The sequence below is a fragment of the Cyprinus carpio genome, chromosome A3, assembly GCF_018340385.1.
Source record: "Cyprinus carpio isolate SPL01 chromosome A3, ASM1834038v1, whole genome shotgun sequence".
Lineage (NCBI taxonomy): Eukaryota > Metazoa > Chordata > Actinopteri > Cypriniformes > Cyprinidae > Cyprinus > Cyprinus carpio.
In genome coordinates, this window is record NC_056574.1 from 3,024,671 (window position 1) to 3,039,621 (window position 14,951).

Below are 14,951 nucleotides of genomic sequence, written 5' to 3' on the forward strand. Positions count from 1 at the left end.
TTGTGAAATATATATTCAGTAAGTTTTATCAGGTAATCTAAAAATGTATATCATTGTCACGGGTCAAATCGTTTCCTGCGCACTAGGTTTAAGAAATGAGAAGCACCCGAGGAATAGAGATGTCAGCAAGAAAAAAAATGACGTTGGCTAATCAAAATTTAAATGGCTGATTTGTCTGAAAAGTCTTATGGTGTGTATACACTTGTAGTTTGGTTCTTTGGTCCAGACTAGTGAAACAAAATGAACTTACTGAACATCTAAAACAGCTGCTTTTATCTTTTGGCATAAAATGTGCTCATTTTACATGTGTACGTATGGTTGGTTATTTTTACCTGGTTATAGACATTTGCATCCACACTCACAAAGAGCTTATGGAATGTGTAAAGAGGTGACGCGGCACAAGCTAGTGGCGTGATCACTTCCTAAGAACTGAACACATGGAGTAATGATCTGCTAATAAGGACCTGGCTGTTTCAGCTGTTTCATGTTCTTTTGGACTATAAAAGAAAACTATAAAAGGTTTACTGGCAAATTGCTCATATTATGTGTACGTATGGTGGTAACCTGGACAAAGAGCTATGGAACCAGTTACTGTGGAACAAAAGGCAACATTGCTCATATTATAAAAAGAACCAGTTACTGTACCTTGTCACATCTCATGACATCTCATCCTGTTTTTAGTTCGTTTGTTTGTGTTCCCACACTTGCAGTCTTTTCACTTGACCACTTGTCTACTTACATGACATATTTCCTGTATTTGACCAAAGTGTTTAAATGGGTGTGAAGATCACAAGCATGTGTAGAATTTTTGACTGGATCTGAAATCGCCTAAACTCTGTTGAGTGGCTACCTTTTTTGAGAAAGTAACTACTTTGTGACTGCAAAAAGTGACCTACCAGTGCCAGTTGCATCGTTTCACTGCAATTCATAAATCCTCTCCCGTGGCCTCATGGGATAGTAAAGTGTCCATCGGATGCACACTTCAGAATCACACCAGAAGTAGTAGGTCATCTGGGTACTTTTTGCTTACTCTTTTATGAGTACTGTGAATTCAGACATAATTCTTTTGTCACATACTGCTTTTTGCCTACAATATAGTACGGTAATATGTGGTTTCAGATGCAGTAAAAATGCAAGTGTCTACATTGCCTTATTTTGATTTTCAATATTTAGCATTTTAAAATAAACTTCTAAATGTCTGTTCAGTCTCTATAACAGATGGAACAATTTAGTAATTGTGTTAGTTTAGAAAAAGCATCTGCTGAAGTCTACTGCAGATAAACATATACATGCATGGGTATAACTACAGTTCTGTCAATGACACTTCTCAGAAGATTTTAGCATGGTAATGGATATGTGTTAATGTATTTGGTCTTGGCAGAATAGATCTGCTGTGCTGCTGCTGTTGGTTATTGCTGCTGCTGCTGCAAAACAAGTACAGGAACTTGCTACTGCCATTAAATACGCAGATATGGTGCTGTGAGTATTTAAGACATACTGCTGCTGCACAAATATAATATATAGGTAATAACCCATAGCAGATCTATACAGGTGGTGCTGGGGAAGTTGGAGGCTTTTAGAGGAACTCTGAAAGCACACTGTGAAATGCTCTAGTGGATGCTAACCAGCCATTTAAATGTAAAGCAGCAAGCTCACTGGCTGTGTATGCAACATAAACCAATCAGCTTGTGCCAAGTAGTTTAACGCTGTGAATGCATTTGGGTTAACGACCCACCAGCCTGCTCCAACTAGAGTTTCATGACAGAACTTTGCATTTGCAGACACACAGGAAATTTGATCTCAAGTGTTGATGGACCTGCTTTGACTATTCCAATATGGCAGACAGCTTAAAATAAGCGTCCCATAGAAACAGCCGCTAATAGGGCATCTAGTCATATCTGTCCCTGCTTTCCATTTGGAAGGGCTTATCTCTGTGCCCTAATCCATTCAAAGGGTTTACCCTCCAGAGTGAGAGCGTCCAAGGGTTGAAGGGTGTAGGGGACCAAACAACTGTTTCTTGAAGTGCCCTTCATAATCCCGTGCCCACACGGAGGCGCCGTCATTATGAAAAGAATCAGCGCAAAGGATCATGGGAGCCCGAAGTGTCCATCAATTGTACCCTTCGAAATCCTTCATTCTGAAGGCCCATTTTGAAGTGGCCAGTTTTGAGCACTTTGGTTTGGAACGAACCTCCAATATGGCAGCCATGATTGTTTTCACTTCAAAGTGCCCTTTGGAGGGTGATATATCCCGTTTGGGATGCACCATGTGTCTGGGACAGCCTTGAGCATTAACTTTCTGTTGTGTGCATGTGCCCTCAAGTGGCCAAGACCACAAGTGTGGGTATTTGTAAGTTTCCTTTGTTTCGAAGTGGAACAAGGGCCCTGGAAATGTGGAAACTTGATGCGCACCCAGGTTTTGATGGCAGTGTTCACACTTATACAAATGAACTGCACTAACAGAGTTTGTTTTAATAAAACCAAACCTGCCAAGTGTAAACACACCCTTAAAGGAAACTGAGCATCAAAATCAAGCATTTTGGGAGGTGAGAAATATCATGTTTTGCAAAAATAAAAAATAAATTACTAATTTAAAAAATAAAAATAAATTACCTTCATAAGTGAAACATATTTTAAAAGACATCTTGACCCCTTTATATTTTTTCATACCGTGGTATATCTGTAAATATTGATGATGATGCCTTAAATTGTAAAACACAAAAATGTAAAGAAAAGAAAAATCTTGTTATAAAAATAACTGATCCCCGTGTATAGTTAAGAAAGTTTTAAAATACTGTGAAAGTCTGTTTAATGATGTAAAAGTGAGAATTCTTTATTAAATAAACTGTTATTCTTTATTAAATGAACTGTAAAGATGCATTGTTCACAGATGAAACTGGAGTCAGTTGTCAGCTGCTGGTCATCAATAATATTAATTAAAATTAAAAATGAATGACAAAAATAAAAATGATAGAATGAAACAATCTGCTGTAAAGGCATTATGATCGAAAAATAAATAAAATACAACCAAACAAACTAGTAAAAACATTTATTTGCACACCAGGCCTGCAGTAATTTTATGCCAGGATATTTTCTATTAAGTTTTCAAACATTTCCTTCAACCCTAAAACACAACACAATGCAAAGCGCTATTTAAAATAACACCTGTGATAAAAGAAAATGGATAATTCCTTCATATTAACATTGATACATTGGGCCATTTTGGGACCTTTTAAGAAAGTCCACTATTTATAAATCATTATTTCTAAATCATTATTTATAAATCTTCAAAATCACTTGATGCAAAAGAATGCAGATACAGAACTGCTCCAGATGAACCAACAGCAGCTTCTAATGTAGCTTCTCCAAGTTTTAGAGAGTTTATTGTTAGTGCTGGCCTTATTTCTACAGTTTGTCAGGAGGTCCACTAAAGGGCAACAGTGGTTCAATATGCTGGATGTGCCGTGCTGCCATTCCATTGAGGAAGAACAGGAAGGTGGCAGTGAACTGACACCAGAAGGTGAGAGTAAACCCAAGGAGCGTTGCAAATGCCCCTAACAGGAGTACAAAAGTTGCAATTCCTCCAGCAGCCATTACCCCTGCCAGCAGCACCAGCCATGCCCCGAAGGTCCAGCGTCGACTGGAGTCCCTCCCTTCGCTGGCCTGTGACATCACAAGCAACTCCAGTCCAAATATGGCACTGACCACAGCCAGAGTAATCACAGAACGACACGCCGCCAAGCCCAAACCCAGACCATCCACCCCTGCCTCCTCCAGATGTCTAGTGCAGTTAGAGGATGCTTTAAAACTCTGGGACCCCAACACAGAGCCCTGCTGCTCCTCCAGTGAGCAGAAATACCACAGGCCAAACATACGGCGGCCAGTGAGCAGCCAGTGACCATCACACACTGCAATTGAGGAGAGGATGACAGACAGAAATGTACACAGGATAATAAGACTGCGGCAAAATAAGTCTAAAAAAAGAGGAGTGGACTTCCCACGTGGATCAGCCCCAACCTAGAGAGAAACAGAGGTATCAGAAGAAATCTGATCCATAGCTGTATCAAAGTGCGATTCTGCTGCAGGCACCTATGGTTTGCCATTTCTGAAGACTGAAAACTGCCAGACTGCTGGAAAATTCAAGTGTTTAAAATCTATTTAACTTTAAAGTATGCAGTTTAATAAGAATAGCCTATTATAAGAAAAGCATTTCTGTAAATAACAAACTTTTCTCTTCTCACAACCATGTAAACAACGCCTCATTTTGTTGTATATTTTCTTGTCCAAGTCTTGGCACTGTCGAACTTGCGTTATTAAATATTAAGAAGCTTATCTTGCCTTTTTATTTCCTGTAATGAAAGATTCCACTCTAAAGAATAACAGTAATGTCAAATAAACATTAAAAATACATTTAAAAGTCATTACCCTGATTTTTATTGCCGTCATATTGATTTCAATGTGCCTTAAAGCCCACAGACCAGGAGAAGCGAGACGAAGAAGCCAAGTCAACTCCAGTCGAAAGTACAGTATAATTTTAGTATAACATTAACTGACGTCGATCAGCAAAAGTAGTTCAGTCTTCAAACCCGCCCATCTTGTCTTGTTCCTTAGATACGCAGATCACGGGTGCTGGGTTTTCAGTAACTAGGAATCAGATTTTATGCTGGAAACAGCATCTGTAAGGAGTTTCTTCAAATTTGGGCATTTTGTCCTAGGTTTTTTTTTTTTTTTTTTTTTTGACAACTAATTTTCTTTATGTTTGCTATAAAGGTAAGGGGTTAAATAAATAAATATATGAAAAAACAAAAATACTGTATGAAGCCTAAACTTGAGTCAAATTTCATGCATGTATGCAAAAACAAAATCAAAAATATGTATAAATATTCTTAACAGTATAGTATCCCATTGTCACATTTTTAGTAAACTGCTGATTATCATAACTATTGACGGACCAAAGTCCCTTTTGGGTGACTGTGACCCAAAACATAATTATGCAATTTATAGTCTCGAAAAGACTTTGAGCCCTTTCCAGACTGAGGTGAAGACATTAGGTGGAATAGAAATCGAGGAAAACTTTGAAAATGGGGACATAGGTCAATTAAAACCTTATGTTGATGTTTACTCACTCATCCACCACATAAACCCAATGAACTAGAGTGAAATATTTAAAAGCCCTTGTGTGTTTGTAAATGTCTGTTCAGGTGACGTCAGCCTATACCTCTTAACTGCAATCAAATGACTGATAGGAAGTTGATAATATCAAGTACTGGCTATGTAACAATTAAGGTAGATCTTATGTATTAGGAATAATGGACAAGTAAAATCATTCAACTTGATATTAGTTACAGCCAGACACATTATCAAGTCCGTCTAAGGAAAACAACTCAATTATAGTATAGAATATTGCTATTTTACAGAAATGCACTACTACATCTTGAAACAAATAAATTCAACACTCATACAGTAAATGCGTTTGATCATTTTTTTAATCATAAAATCATTCACAGGGTCTCAAAAAAAAAGCATATCAAACTTTTTAAGGGAAATCCAACATGTTTTTCTTAGTCAGTGTTTGTAAGAAAACACAAAGCAAACATGGTTTTTGAAAAAAGTGATTTTATGGCATTGCATAGATCTGAATTCATTAGGGCTTTCACTACATGTGGTTAGTGGTGGACAATTTCTTTTGGCCTGCAAGGAATGTGCCTATTCTCTCCTTCAGGAACGGAGTCTGCATGCTTCAGCATAACTGTAACACCCTTGTTAGGGGCCACACTTGAGGCCTGAAGGCACTTTATTGGAGAACAGTACAGGTAAAGACAGGCTGGCCATGATAGGTTCCGTCTATTAGATTCCGTATTTTCCCTTCAGCTCTTCCACCTTAGCGATGTATGCTTTCATAGCATCATCCTTACTCATACCTGAAAAGTGCAGGAGAAGAAAAACACACACAGAGTGAGCTGCTTTTGGAGTTCATTTACAGTGTTGCAAGTTAAGATGCTGAAAAAACACAAACTTAAAATGATATTTCACTGCCCTCTGCTGGTAGGGAGGAGAAACTGACCTTTCTTGCCCTCCCAAGCATCCCATTTGGCCTTGCCAGTGAAATCTAACATGCCCGGTCGAGCTGGAAAAACACACATTTGTTTTAAAGAGCTGCAATTTTGATTTAGAGATAAACGTAGGCCACATTTATTAGTCACTTTCATTTTGATAAGGAAACGCTCACCTGTGTTAACATCTCCTACGGTGGCCTGTTTGTACAGACTGTAAATTTCCAGCATCTCAGCGTCCGTTGGTTTCGCTTTCAGCTGTTTGACCTCCTCTGCTGCTTTCTGAAACTCAGCCTGTGAAAAAACCAACAACATGAGTTTACAGAACACTCTACAAATACATGCAGTGATGGACAAATTTGCAGTTCAGTGAGTGAGTTCATCAGACTGATTCAATCCTGTAACTCAGGAGTGTGTGAGAGTTTTAAACGATTCATTAAAATAACTGCATCTAGGGTGAGCCGTTCATCTCACCAAATTCACAACTCACAACTATTTTGCTGTGCTGCTATGGATTCAGCGGTATAGATCTGCTCAGAAGTGGCATGAATGCATTTACTTTGCAATTACTTTTATTTAGGTAATTTCCTTGGTGTGAAACAGCTTTAAACCAGAACAGAATATTAATCACTTTTAGTGACACCCACCCCCCCCCCCCCCCCCCAAAAAAGGGTAAACCCCTCTCCATCCATATGCATTCATGTCTCATTCTTATTTCTAACAAAAAGGACTGAAAAGATTTTAGTCGTGGCTATTTTACATTCTTGGTCTTGCTCCATGATGCTGGCAGATGACATGAACTGATTACGTAACCATGCACAATGGACAGCACTCAATAAAAAGGGTTTTAGCGGATCTCTAATCACGGGGGTCAAACTCCATCCCTCTCTCTCTCTCTCTCACACACACACTTTACTATGCCTGTGATTCTTTGACCTAATTACGTGACATGCGCACTAAGGCTCCTCATCATCGACCAGCTTCTGTTATCCATCTTCCTGTTACAGCAACCACACAACGTGCTCGAGAAAACCTCTGTCTTATCATGGCAACATGTTATCAGATTTCAGTGCATAAAGACTAAATACAGACCCACTTCTCACACCTTTAACTGACACGTATTTTTGGAGAAGAACTGTTAACGTCAACTAATATTTTTCGCGTTATTATAATTTTTTTAACGTGTTGCAGTCAGTTCCGCATGCTGTAATACTAAAATAAATGTACTTACAACGTTACAAAGCTCTTGTAACGATCTAAGAACATTAAATATTAAAGATCATTTCAGTTGATTCAATAACTTCCCAAAACGTCCTGTTATTGAGCAATAGTATAAGAATAGACGGTAACGGAACTGAACAGAACGCGGCGGTTTTTCATCTAAATCTTTCACTTCAAACTGTATAATCTGTCATAATTTACTGACCTTCATGTCACTCTAAAGTATATATGACATTCGTCAGTGCAAACAACACAGGAGGCGGTAAGCAAATATCACCTTTCATTTTTTTTACCGCTTTGCATAAATTAAAAATGAACAGTAAGGCTATCAACATCTTGTTTTGTGTTTCGCGAAAGAAAGTAATTCAATTATCTTACGACACGATTTATGAAGGTAACCATTCATATAAGGTATCGTAAAAACGCGGCGCAGCGATCAAAATAGTCTGTAGCGCGTGCAAAACGTTTAAGAAACAGCTCAAACTAACACAAAGGCTCGCTCAGTAGCGCTATATTATAAATGCACTTTACACTCACGCGCACCCACACAGACGCTCTCTTGAGCTCTAAATGTATGTTATGCCATCCAGTGCTATTTACTGCATGTAAAGTTGGCCTTTTTTATTACCTCTCTCGATCGAGGTAACTAAACCGTTATTAATTATCAAGACTTAGGAAATATTAAACATCACGTGTGCTCATACAAAGGGCACCATGTAGTTTTCTTTACCAGTAATTCTAATTACAGCACATTAATCATACACTGCAATCCTCAGATACTCTCATATCAAACAAAGGCGTGTTGTCTGTTCATACTGACCTCAGACATGGTTGTAGATGTTTCAGTCTGTTACTGTATAACGAAGTGCTTGAAGCCCGTTGTGATGGCAGCGCGACTCTCAGAAGATTACTGTAGCTTCGGCTGCCACGCCCCCTCGCACCCCATTGGCTGCCGGAGCATGTACTGAGCAATATGTCCAATCAAATTCACGAAACTGTAGCTTCTTGTAACTGGGCCACAGGGTCACTTCAGGGATGCCAGATTGAGAGTATTGTGCAAATATAGAGATGTCCTAAGTTAGTCAAACAAAAGACACTCATTGCAACAGAAGTGCTTTACACTGACCTGCATGATTTTTAACAGTGATTTTGCATTTAGGTGTTTGGACAAAACAGCTGATCCTTAGCTAAGGTGATCTACTGTTAACGTATATAAAAAATAAACACACTAAAATACAGGCTTGTGGAACCTGAAGCATTTGTGCCTATTCAATTTAGACATGTTTGGAAACGCAAAAATTTTTATATATAAAGCTTTTCAGTAATTAACTACAGTACACTGATCTACATATGCAAATGACCTTCAGATATTCTGTTTATAAACTTTACTATATGATGTCTCAGTCATAAATGACATTTTCACATGGCGCTGTCTTGTGATTCAATATGTTGAATCAATAAGATATTGATTTACATCCTGGGTAACTAGGATGTACACAAGCTCCAGTCTGGATCCAGAACACCTGAGAAGAGATGATGCCAACCCCTCAGAGGACCTCAGATGATGCTAACCCAGAGACAACATACAGAACTACCCACATTTTGCTATAAGTTTGATTGCATAATTGCTGTTAATAGTGTTAATCGTCTGTTTGTTTACATCTTTTATTGATTTTTCTGAACATTTCTGCCATATGCACATAAACTGAGTCATCACTGATAAGCTACTCCTAAACATTGTAGAAACTTAATTTCTGTAAAGTTGCTTTGCAATGATTTGTATCGTAAAAAGTGCTATACAAATAAACTTGAATTGACTTGAATTGAATTTTCATGGTTCAGCAGCAGCCTTAAAAAGTGAGCATGTTGTGCATGCTGGCCCTGATCCCTTATAAAGAGCCTTATGTTTACGCACACACACAGTTATAATCAGATTTAACAGGTTTTTTTTTTTTTTTTTTTTTTTTTTGCATAGTTAACTACTTACTAACAGTCTGTGTCATGCCACCAATGTGTCCATTGCAAGGGCATTGAAATAGCTGAAATAGATCCAATCTGATTTGTTTGCTACCATGCAACTTTCTGTTAGTCCACTGGGACATTTATCAACTTCCACTCTTGCAAAAGATCATGAATTTTCAACTGTATTTCATTCTTAGAGTATTGTAATTTATCCCATTGGATAGTGTCCAAATGATAATATATATTTCATTTGCATTCCAATTTTGACACGGATAAATAGATACAGGCTATACATTAACACTAATATAGTGCTTACAAAGTCGGAAAACATAGGCAAGTCAAGCCATAGAATATAAACATAACGGTTTGTTCTGAAGTGTGGAGACTTTGTGGATTTATTTTTCTTTACCACTTTGTTTCCGCGTTGAATGAGTCACGTGCTGAATATCTGTTGTTCTGCAGCTCCATTGCTTTTGCCCGATGCTGTTGACGTTACCTGATCGACACAGCGGCTATTTCGGTCTAGAATTGCATTCTTTCTCAGAACATGCTGGAAGTAAACGCTTCGAAATAAACCCACAGAAGAAGAAACGCTTCGAAATCAGTACGTTGCTATAATTACAGAAGTAGCCTACGCTAAAAAAGTGAAGTGGTCGCGTCTGCTTTGCTATCATTAATTTTTCTTAGGCCTGTTACTTCAAGGCTTACTTTTATCTCTGTAACGCGTGTAGTTTGTAATGTGACCGGGCTCGAGATGTGTGATCTGGCGGTTCTGACAGTGCGTCTGGTTCGGTCTTTTGAGCATCGCAACTTTAAACCGGTGGTTTACAAAGACGTTAATTTAGATCAGACGGTGGAGGAGTTTATTACATTTGTTACGCAAGGTAAGACACGATGACGACAGATACATTGTCACCACAGTTCACATGATTCATGTTTATCGTGTAAATCAGATATTTGCTGAACAATAAACAATGGTATCTAAACTAAAATACTTTTAGATGTTTCAACAAGAGCTGGATTGCCTCCACCCTTTAAGAAGTTTGACTATGGTAACTATACACTTATTTTTCAAACAAACAAATAAATAAGATTAACAGTTATTACATTAATATCCTGTGATGTCGATGTGCTGTTGCAGATACAATGAAAATCATACACCAGCCACATGGAGCAAAGGTAACTTTAACTCAGATCAACAACTTGTGGCGTAAACCTTCTAATATTGACATGTTTAAAAAATGTTTTTCAGCTGTACTCCTTTCATGTTCATTTTTATTCCACGAAAGTTTAGAAATGTCCACTTGATGGTTATAAACAATCAAATTTCATGATGAATAGTTTTTTATTTGTGTTTGTTTAACAAAATGAGTAAATCTATTATAATTAATATTAATAATGAGGTTTGTTTTTGATGATTTCAGACGAATGAGCTGGTAATGAGTTTAGAGGACGATGAAACATTGATTCTTCGTGATGGCTGCAGGTTAAGAGCATGTGGTGTTGGTAAGTAAAAGCAATATTTAGATCTTTGAGATTCAATGCAGATTAAATTTGTACATTTTCATAGAATGATAAAATAAATATTTTATTTTTTTTTATATGTAATTAATTTTGCCCGTGTGCAAATTTAACCAAAACTGAACCTGTACCTGCTGAAATCTCTGTATTTCAACACCTTTCCTCTCCTCACAGCCAATGAGACAGAACTTGCCTTCTTCAAAATGGCAGACTATGAAAAGTTCAAGGCCAATCCACAGACAGAATGGTGATGACAATCAGGATGCAACACAAGAGGTCTTGGAGTATATATTCATCAGAGGCACTTCTTTTCAGCTGTGACGAGCAATTGATCTCTTCAAGTTGGATCAAAACATCTATTTTAATTTCATTTATAGCTATACTTTTATATTTATTTTTACCATTCAAAAACCTTCAGCATTGTTTCTGATGTACACGTTTGACAAACTTTGAAGGGAGATGTTGTCACAGAATAATTATTTTCTTGGGTATTAATACTGTGAATTTCTGCGCAAAAATGTTTATTTTTTATTTTTTGTTTTATTTACAACCAATCGGATACCAGATATCTAATTTTATTTAAATGTCACCTTGGAAGTTGATTTTCATTTTGTTAAATAAAGTTGAATGTATAAATCATGCTTTCACAACACCAAAAATATTGATTGACTGAAAGTTCAATTCAAGACTTCTTTTCAGTACAACAGCCACAATAACGACAGCCTATCAGTCAGACCCGGAAAGCGAAACTAAAAATTTATTAACATTTAGTACTTTTTTTTTTTTTTTCAGAGCAACAAGTGCAGTCATTGCATACTGTACCATTTTGAATTTGAATTTGTATCATGTATCAGTGTAAATAACTAGACATCCAAACATTACTTTTAAACTTTTTAAATGATTACAAACAATAAACAACGTTTCTTTTTAGAGATTTTTAAGACCTGCATCTGTAAAGTGTTGACCACTTCACTGCCAAATGTATATCTGTTTAACACTTAATTTTATATAAGTCCTTAATTGCACCAAGAACATGGGTGTTCTTGTAATAATTCCCATACCTTTATGGTATTCCATTAGTCACCAAGTGGTGGTGCTGTAAGACTGGACAGTTGCGTTTACTCTCCCATCCCCAGTGGATTCTTATCAGTCTGGTGAAGATGTATGGGAGAAGAAGGAAGCAACGGCACACCAGAACAATGCATGGTAGAACTACAGCCAATAACCAAAGAAGAGTGTATGCATGATGGACAGAGTCAGAACAATGTAGCCCAAACCAGATTAAAGGAAGACGAGAGAAAACTTTATTCAAAAAGCTGTGATTGTGCTTTTGGGTTAAATGAGTTAATTTGTATGCTAATCAAAGACACTGCCAAAACTATGTACATTTCAAATCACACCACAATATTTGGTCAATATCAGAGCAACATTTCCATGTTTCCTCCTAGCCTAAAAATAAACGATCAATCAATTTTTCCACCAAAACTAACATCAACATGTAGTGTGATGGATCAGGTGTGGCACGTTGGAAATTCAGATAACAGGTATAAACTAGGCCTTCAAGAAACAAAATGTTTGGAATTTTCTGGTACAGGGTTTGTTCAAACCTATTCCTAGAGACCCCGGGCCTTTCCTAATATGCATTCTTATGCAAGCTTGCATCATAGTGTTCACATACATCCTCATCAGATGCCTAAGTTCAATTCAAATACTCAAGAACGCAAATACCAAGGATGCATGAAATTACCCAGATGTGTTCTTGATATCGGGAAAACAATGTATGCAGACTTGATAGAATCGGAATGGTTAGAAATCCTTTAAAGGGTTACTCCACCCCAAAATGAAAATTTTGTCATTAATCACTTGTGGAGGCTTGTGACTGAGACACAGAGGAGATGAATTGTTGAATAAAGTTATTTTTCTTCACGTACAAAAAGTATTCTCGTCGCTTCATAACGTTACGGTTGAATCACTGATGGCAGATGGACTATTCTGACGATGTCTTTCAAACTTTTCTGGACCTTGGCAGTATAATTTACTTGGCAGTCTATGGGACAGTCAAAAGCCTCCCAGTTTTCATCCAATATATCTTAAATTGTGTTCCGAAGACGAACCAAGCTTTTGGAACGACATGTGGGTAAGTGATTAATGACAAAATTTTCATTTTGGTGTGGAGTAAACTTTTAAGTCATTTGGGGGTGGACAACATATGGAAGCCTCTAAGTTTTAAACTTCTATTGTTCTCATTCAAGACGAAGTAAATGACGTCTGTAATATTTTTTTTTTTTTTTTAATGTGCTGGGATGGTCAGTTGAGCAGCAAGATCACAACACATCTTAATTCTCACAAAGATGCATTTTGTGTCCTCCTATTCTTTCAGAGTTTGTTCTTTCAAGGTAGACTGGCAAGACTGGTCTTTGCATTCTTATAAATTGAGAAACAGCTCCACTTCCCTGCTGAGTTAAACATAACTGAACCAGTTAATCAAGGTCTTCAGGGATACTTGAAAATTACAGACAAGTGGGCTTGAGAGGGGTGGGATGAAATCACTACAGGACAGTGGGTCTCACAATTCAGTGGGATGAATTTTCTAGTTCTGAAAATACATTTTTGGAGTCTGTTTTCCTAACTCAGGAGTTGTCAGTAGGTTTAGATTCTGCTGAAGGGGTGGGGGAAAAAATTCTCAATTACTCAGAGCAAATGCAAATGCAAAAAAAAAAAAGAAAAAAAAACCTTTTACATTGAAATTACAATCTTTCAAATCATTTTTTATCCATATCAGAAAATCCATTATACTATATGCTGACTGAACAAATAGCTACTCACCACTCATATAACCCACCCATACCTACCTACCCTTACCCTAAACTTACCCTAAAAAATGCAGATATATTTTTGGTAGCACAATCTGATAGGTAGCATGTTTTGTCAGTACACCGGAGCTTACATTTGTAAACATCTGCACGACTACGATAATAACGACGCAGTAAGCATGAGCAGAGCAGGCTTGTTACGCGACGAGGCGGGTTCTCGCTCGGTCGACTCCTTGTGCAGCTCTAACTGGACAATGACTGTGTGTGTGTCCGTGTTGGCAGCACTGGTTCTCGGTATTTGGTTGTTAAGTGGTGATGTAAGAAGCGCTGTTTCCGGGTCCAAGCCTCAACTCACTTCACTTGAGAATACTGCCTCAGCAGTCATTTATGAGCACTGTTTATTTATATTAAACATTAAGCTAAACATTTTCAAACTTACCGTGTACATTACAGTCTCCGTTCTCACAGCGTCCCAAAAAAATAATTTTTATATTTATTTAATTTTAATTATATTTTCATTGTATGACTATCTGGGATTTCGGTATGAAGTTAAAGGTTAGAATTATAATTTTTTTGGTAGTATTATATCGCATGGTGAGTGTATATTAGCACCTTTTGTTGTTTTCTCATGGTATCTGATAGAGCATTTGGACATGGAAGAGGTGACACGTGACGTCAGACTTAACAAACTCCACACTCCTATCCAGTAGGTGGCGGGAATGCACCATTTAAGTTGGTTTGCCAACTGCCATTAACACCAGAAGAAGAAGAACTATTTGGTCGGGTTTATTACACAGACCTGGCAATCCGAGGGGAAACAGGAATTCCAGAGGGGAACGTGCCATTTTTGCAGGACACGTCCTGGCCAGGATTTCTATATTGCCTAAAATATCCAGGTTTTGGCTTATGTTTCCTGTTTTCATACTTAATGACGGTAATGATCGTTTGACCAATAACATGCAGACATTGTACGTAATCGACCAGTCGTGGTGCGTGAGAAGGTAGGATCTACCGAGAACGGTCAAAGCGATGCAAATACGTGTACATATTAGAGTTGGACTGGAAGCAGCACTGAGCATCAAAGTACCGTGAGAGCGATTCAAAAGCACAAGAAGCCATCTGCTGTCTAGAGCTCTCACGCTACTTTATACAACAATTGGTCTGCGCAGCGCAAACAAAGCCAAAACGTAGATATTTTAGGCAATATAAAAATCCTGGCCAGGACGTGTCCTGCGATAATGGCACGTTTGGCCACCCTGTACACCGGCCACCAGCGCACACAGTATCCTTTGTGATTGCAACAAGTGGGATCATTACAAATGAGGAGAAGACAAGTACATTCATCTTACGAAGTTTGAGCTTTATTTTACATTCGTGCTTAA

The 14,951-nt window shown here is 37.8% G+C and overlaps 3 protein-coding genes across 3 annotated transcripts; 1 reads left to right on the top strand and 2 right to left on the bottom strand.

The window, feature by feature from the left end:
• Positions 1–3,033: 3,033 nt before the first annotated feature.
• LOC109063169 (voltage-dependent calcium channel gamma-like subunit) lies at positions 3,034–4,556 on the bottom strand. The gene is made up of 2 exons (XM_019080239.2): positions 4,425–4,556; positions 3,034–4,016 (listed from the first exon to the last, which is right to left on the bottom strand). Exons 1-2 carry the CDS (start codon positions 4,443–4,445, stop codon positions 3,405–3,407), a joined length of 633 nt encoding a protein of 210 aa, XP_018935784.1. The 5' UTR covers positions 4,446–4,556; the 3' UTR covers positions 3,034–3,404.
• A 911-nt stretch (positions 4,557–5,467) lies between these two features.
• LOC109063174 (acyl-CoA-binding protein) lies at positions 5,468–8,247 on the bottom strand. The gene is made up of 4 exons (XM_042733992.1): positions 8,094–8,247; positions 6,229–6,346; positions 6,064–6,126; positions 5,468–5,920 (listed from the first exon to the last, which is right to left on the bottom strand). The coding sequence occupies exons 1-4, from the start codon at positions 8,100–8,102 to the stop codon at positions 5,847–5,849; spliced, it is 264 nt and encodes an 87-aa protein (XP_042589926.1). The 5' UTR covers positions 8,103–8,247; the 3' UTR covers positions 5,468–5,846.
• A 1,465-nt stretch (positions 8,248–9,712) lies between these two features.
• LOC109063173 (UPF0538 protein C2orf76 homolog) lies at positions 9,713–11,415 on the top strand. The gene is made up of 5 exons (XM_019080244.2): positions 9,713–10,119; positions 10,237–10,287; positions 10,377–10,414; positions 10,660–10,741; positions 10,931–11,415. The coding sequence occupies exons 1-5, from the start codon at positions 9,990–9,992 to the stop codon at positions 11,005–11,007; spliced, it is 378 nt and encodes a 125-aa protein (XP_018935789.2). The 5' UTR covers positions 9,713–9,989; the 3' UTR covers positions 11,008–11,415.
• The last annotated feature ends 3,536 nt before the right edge of the window (positions 11,416–14,951 follow it).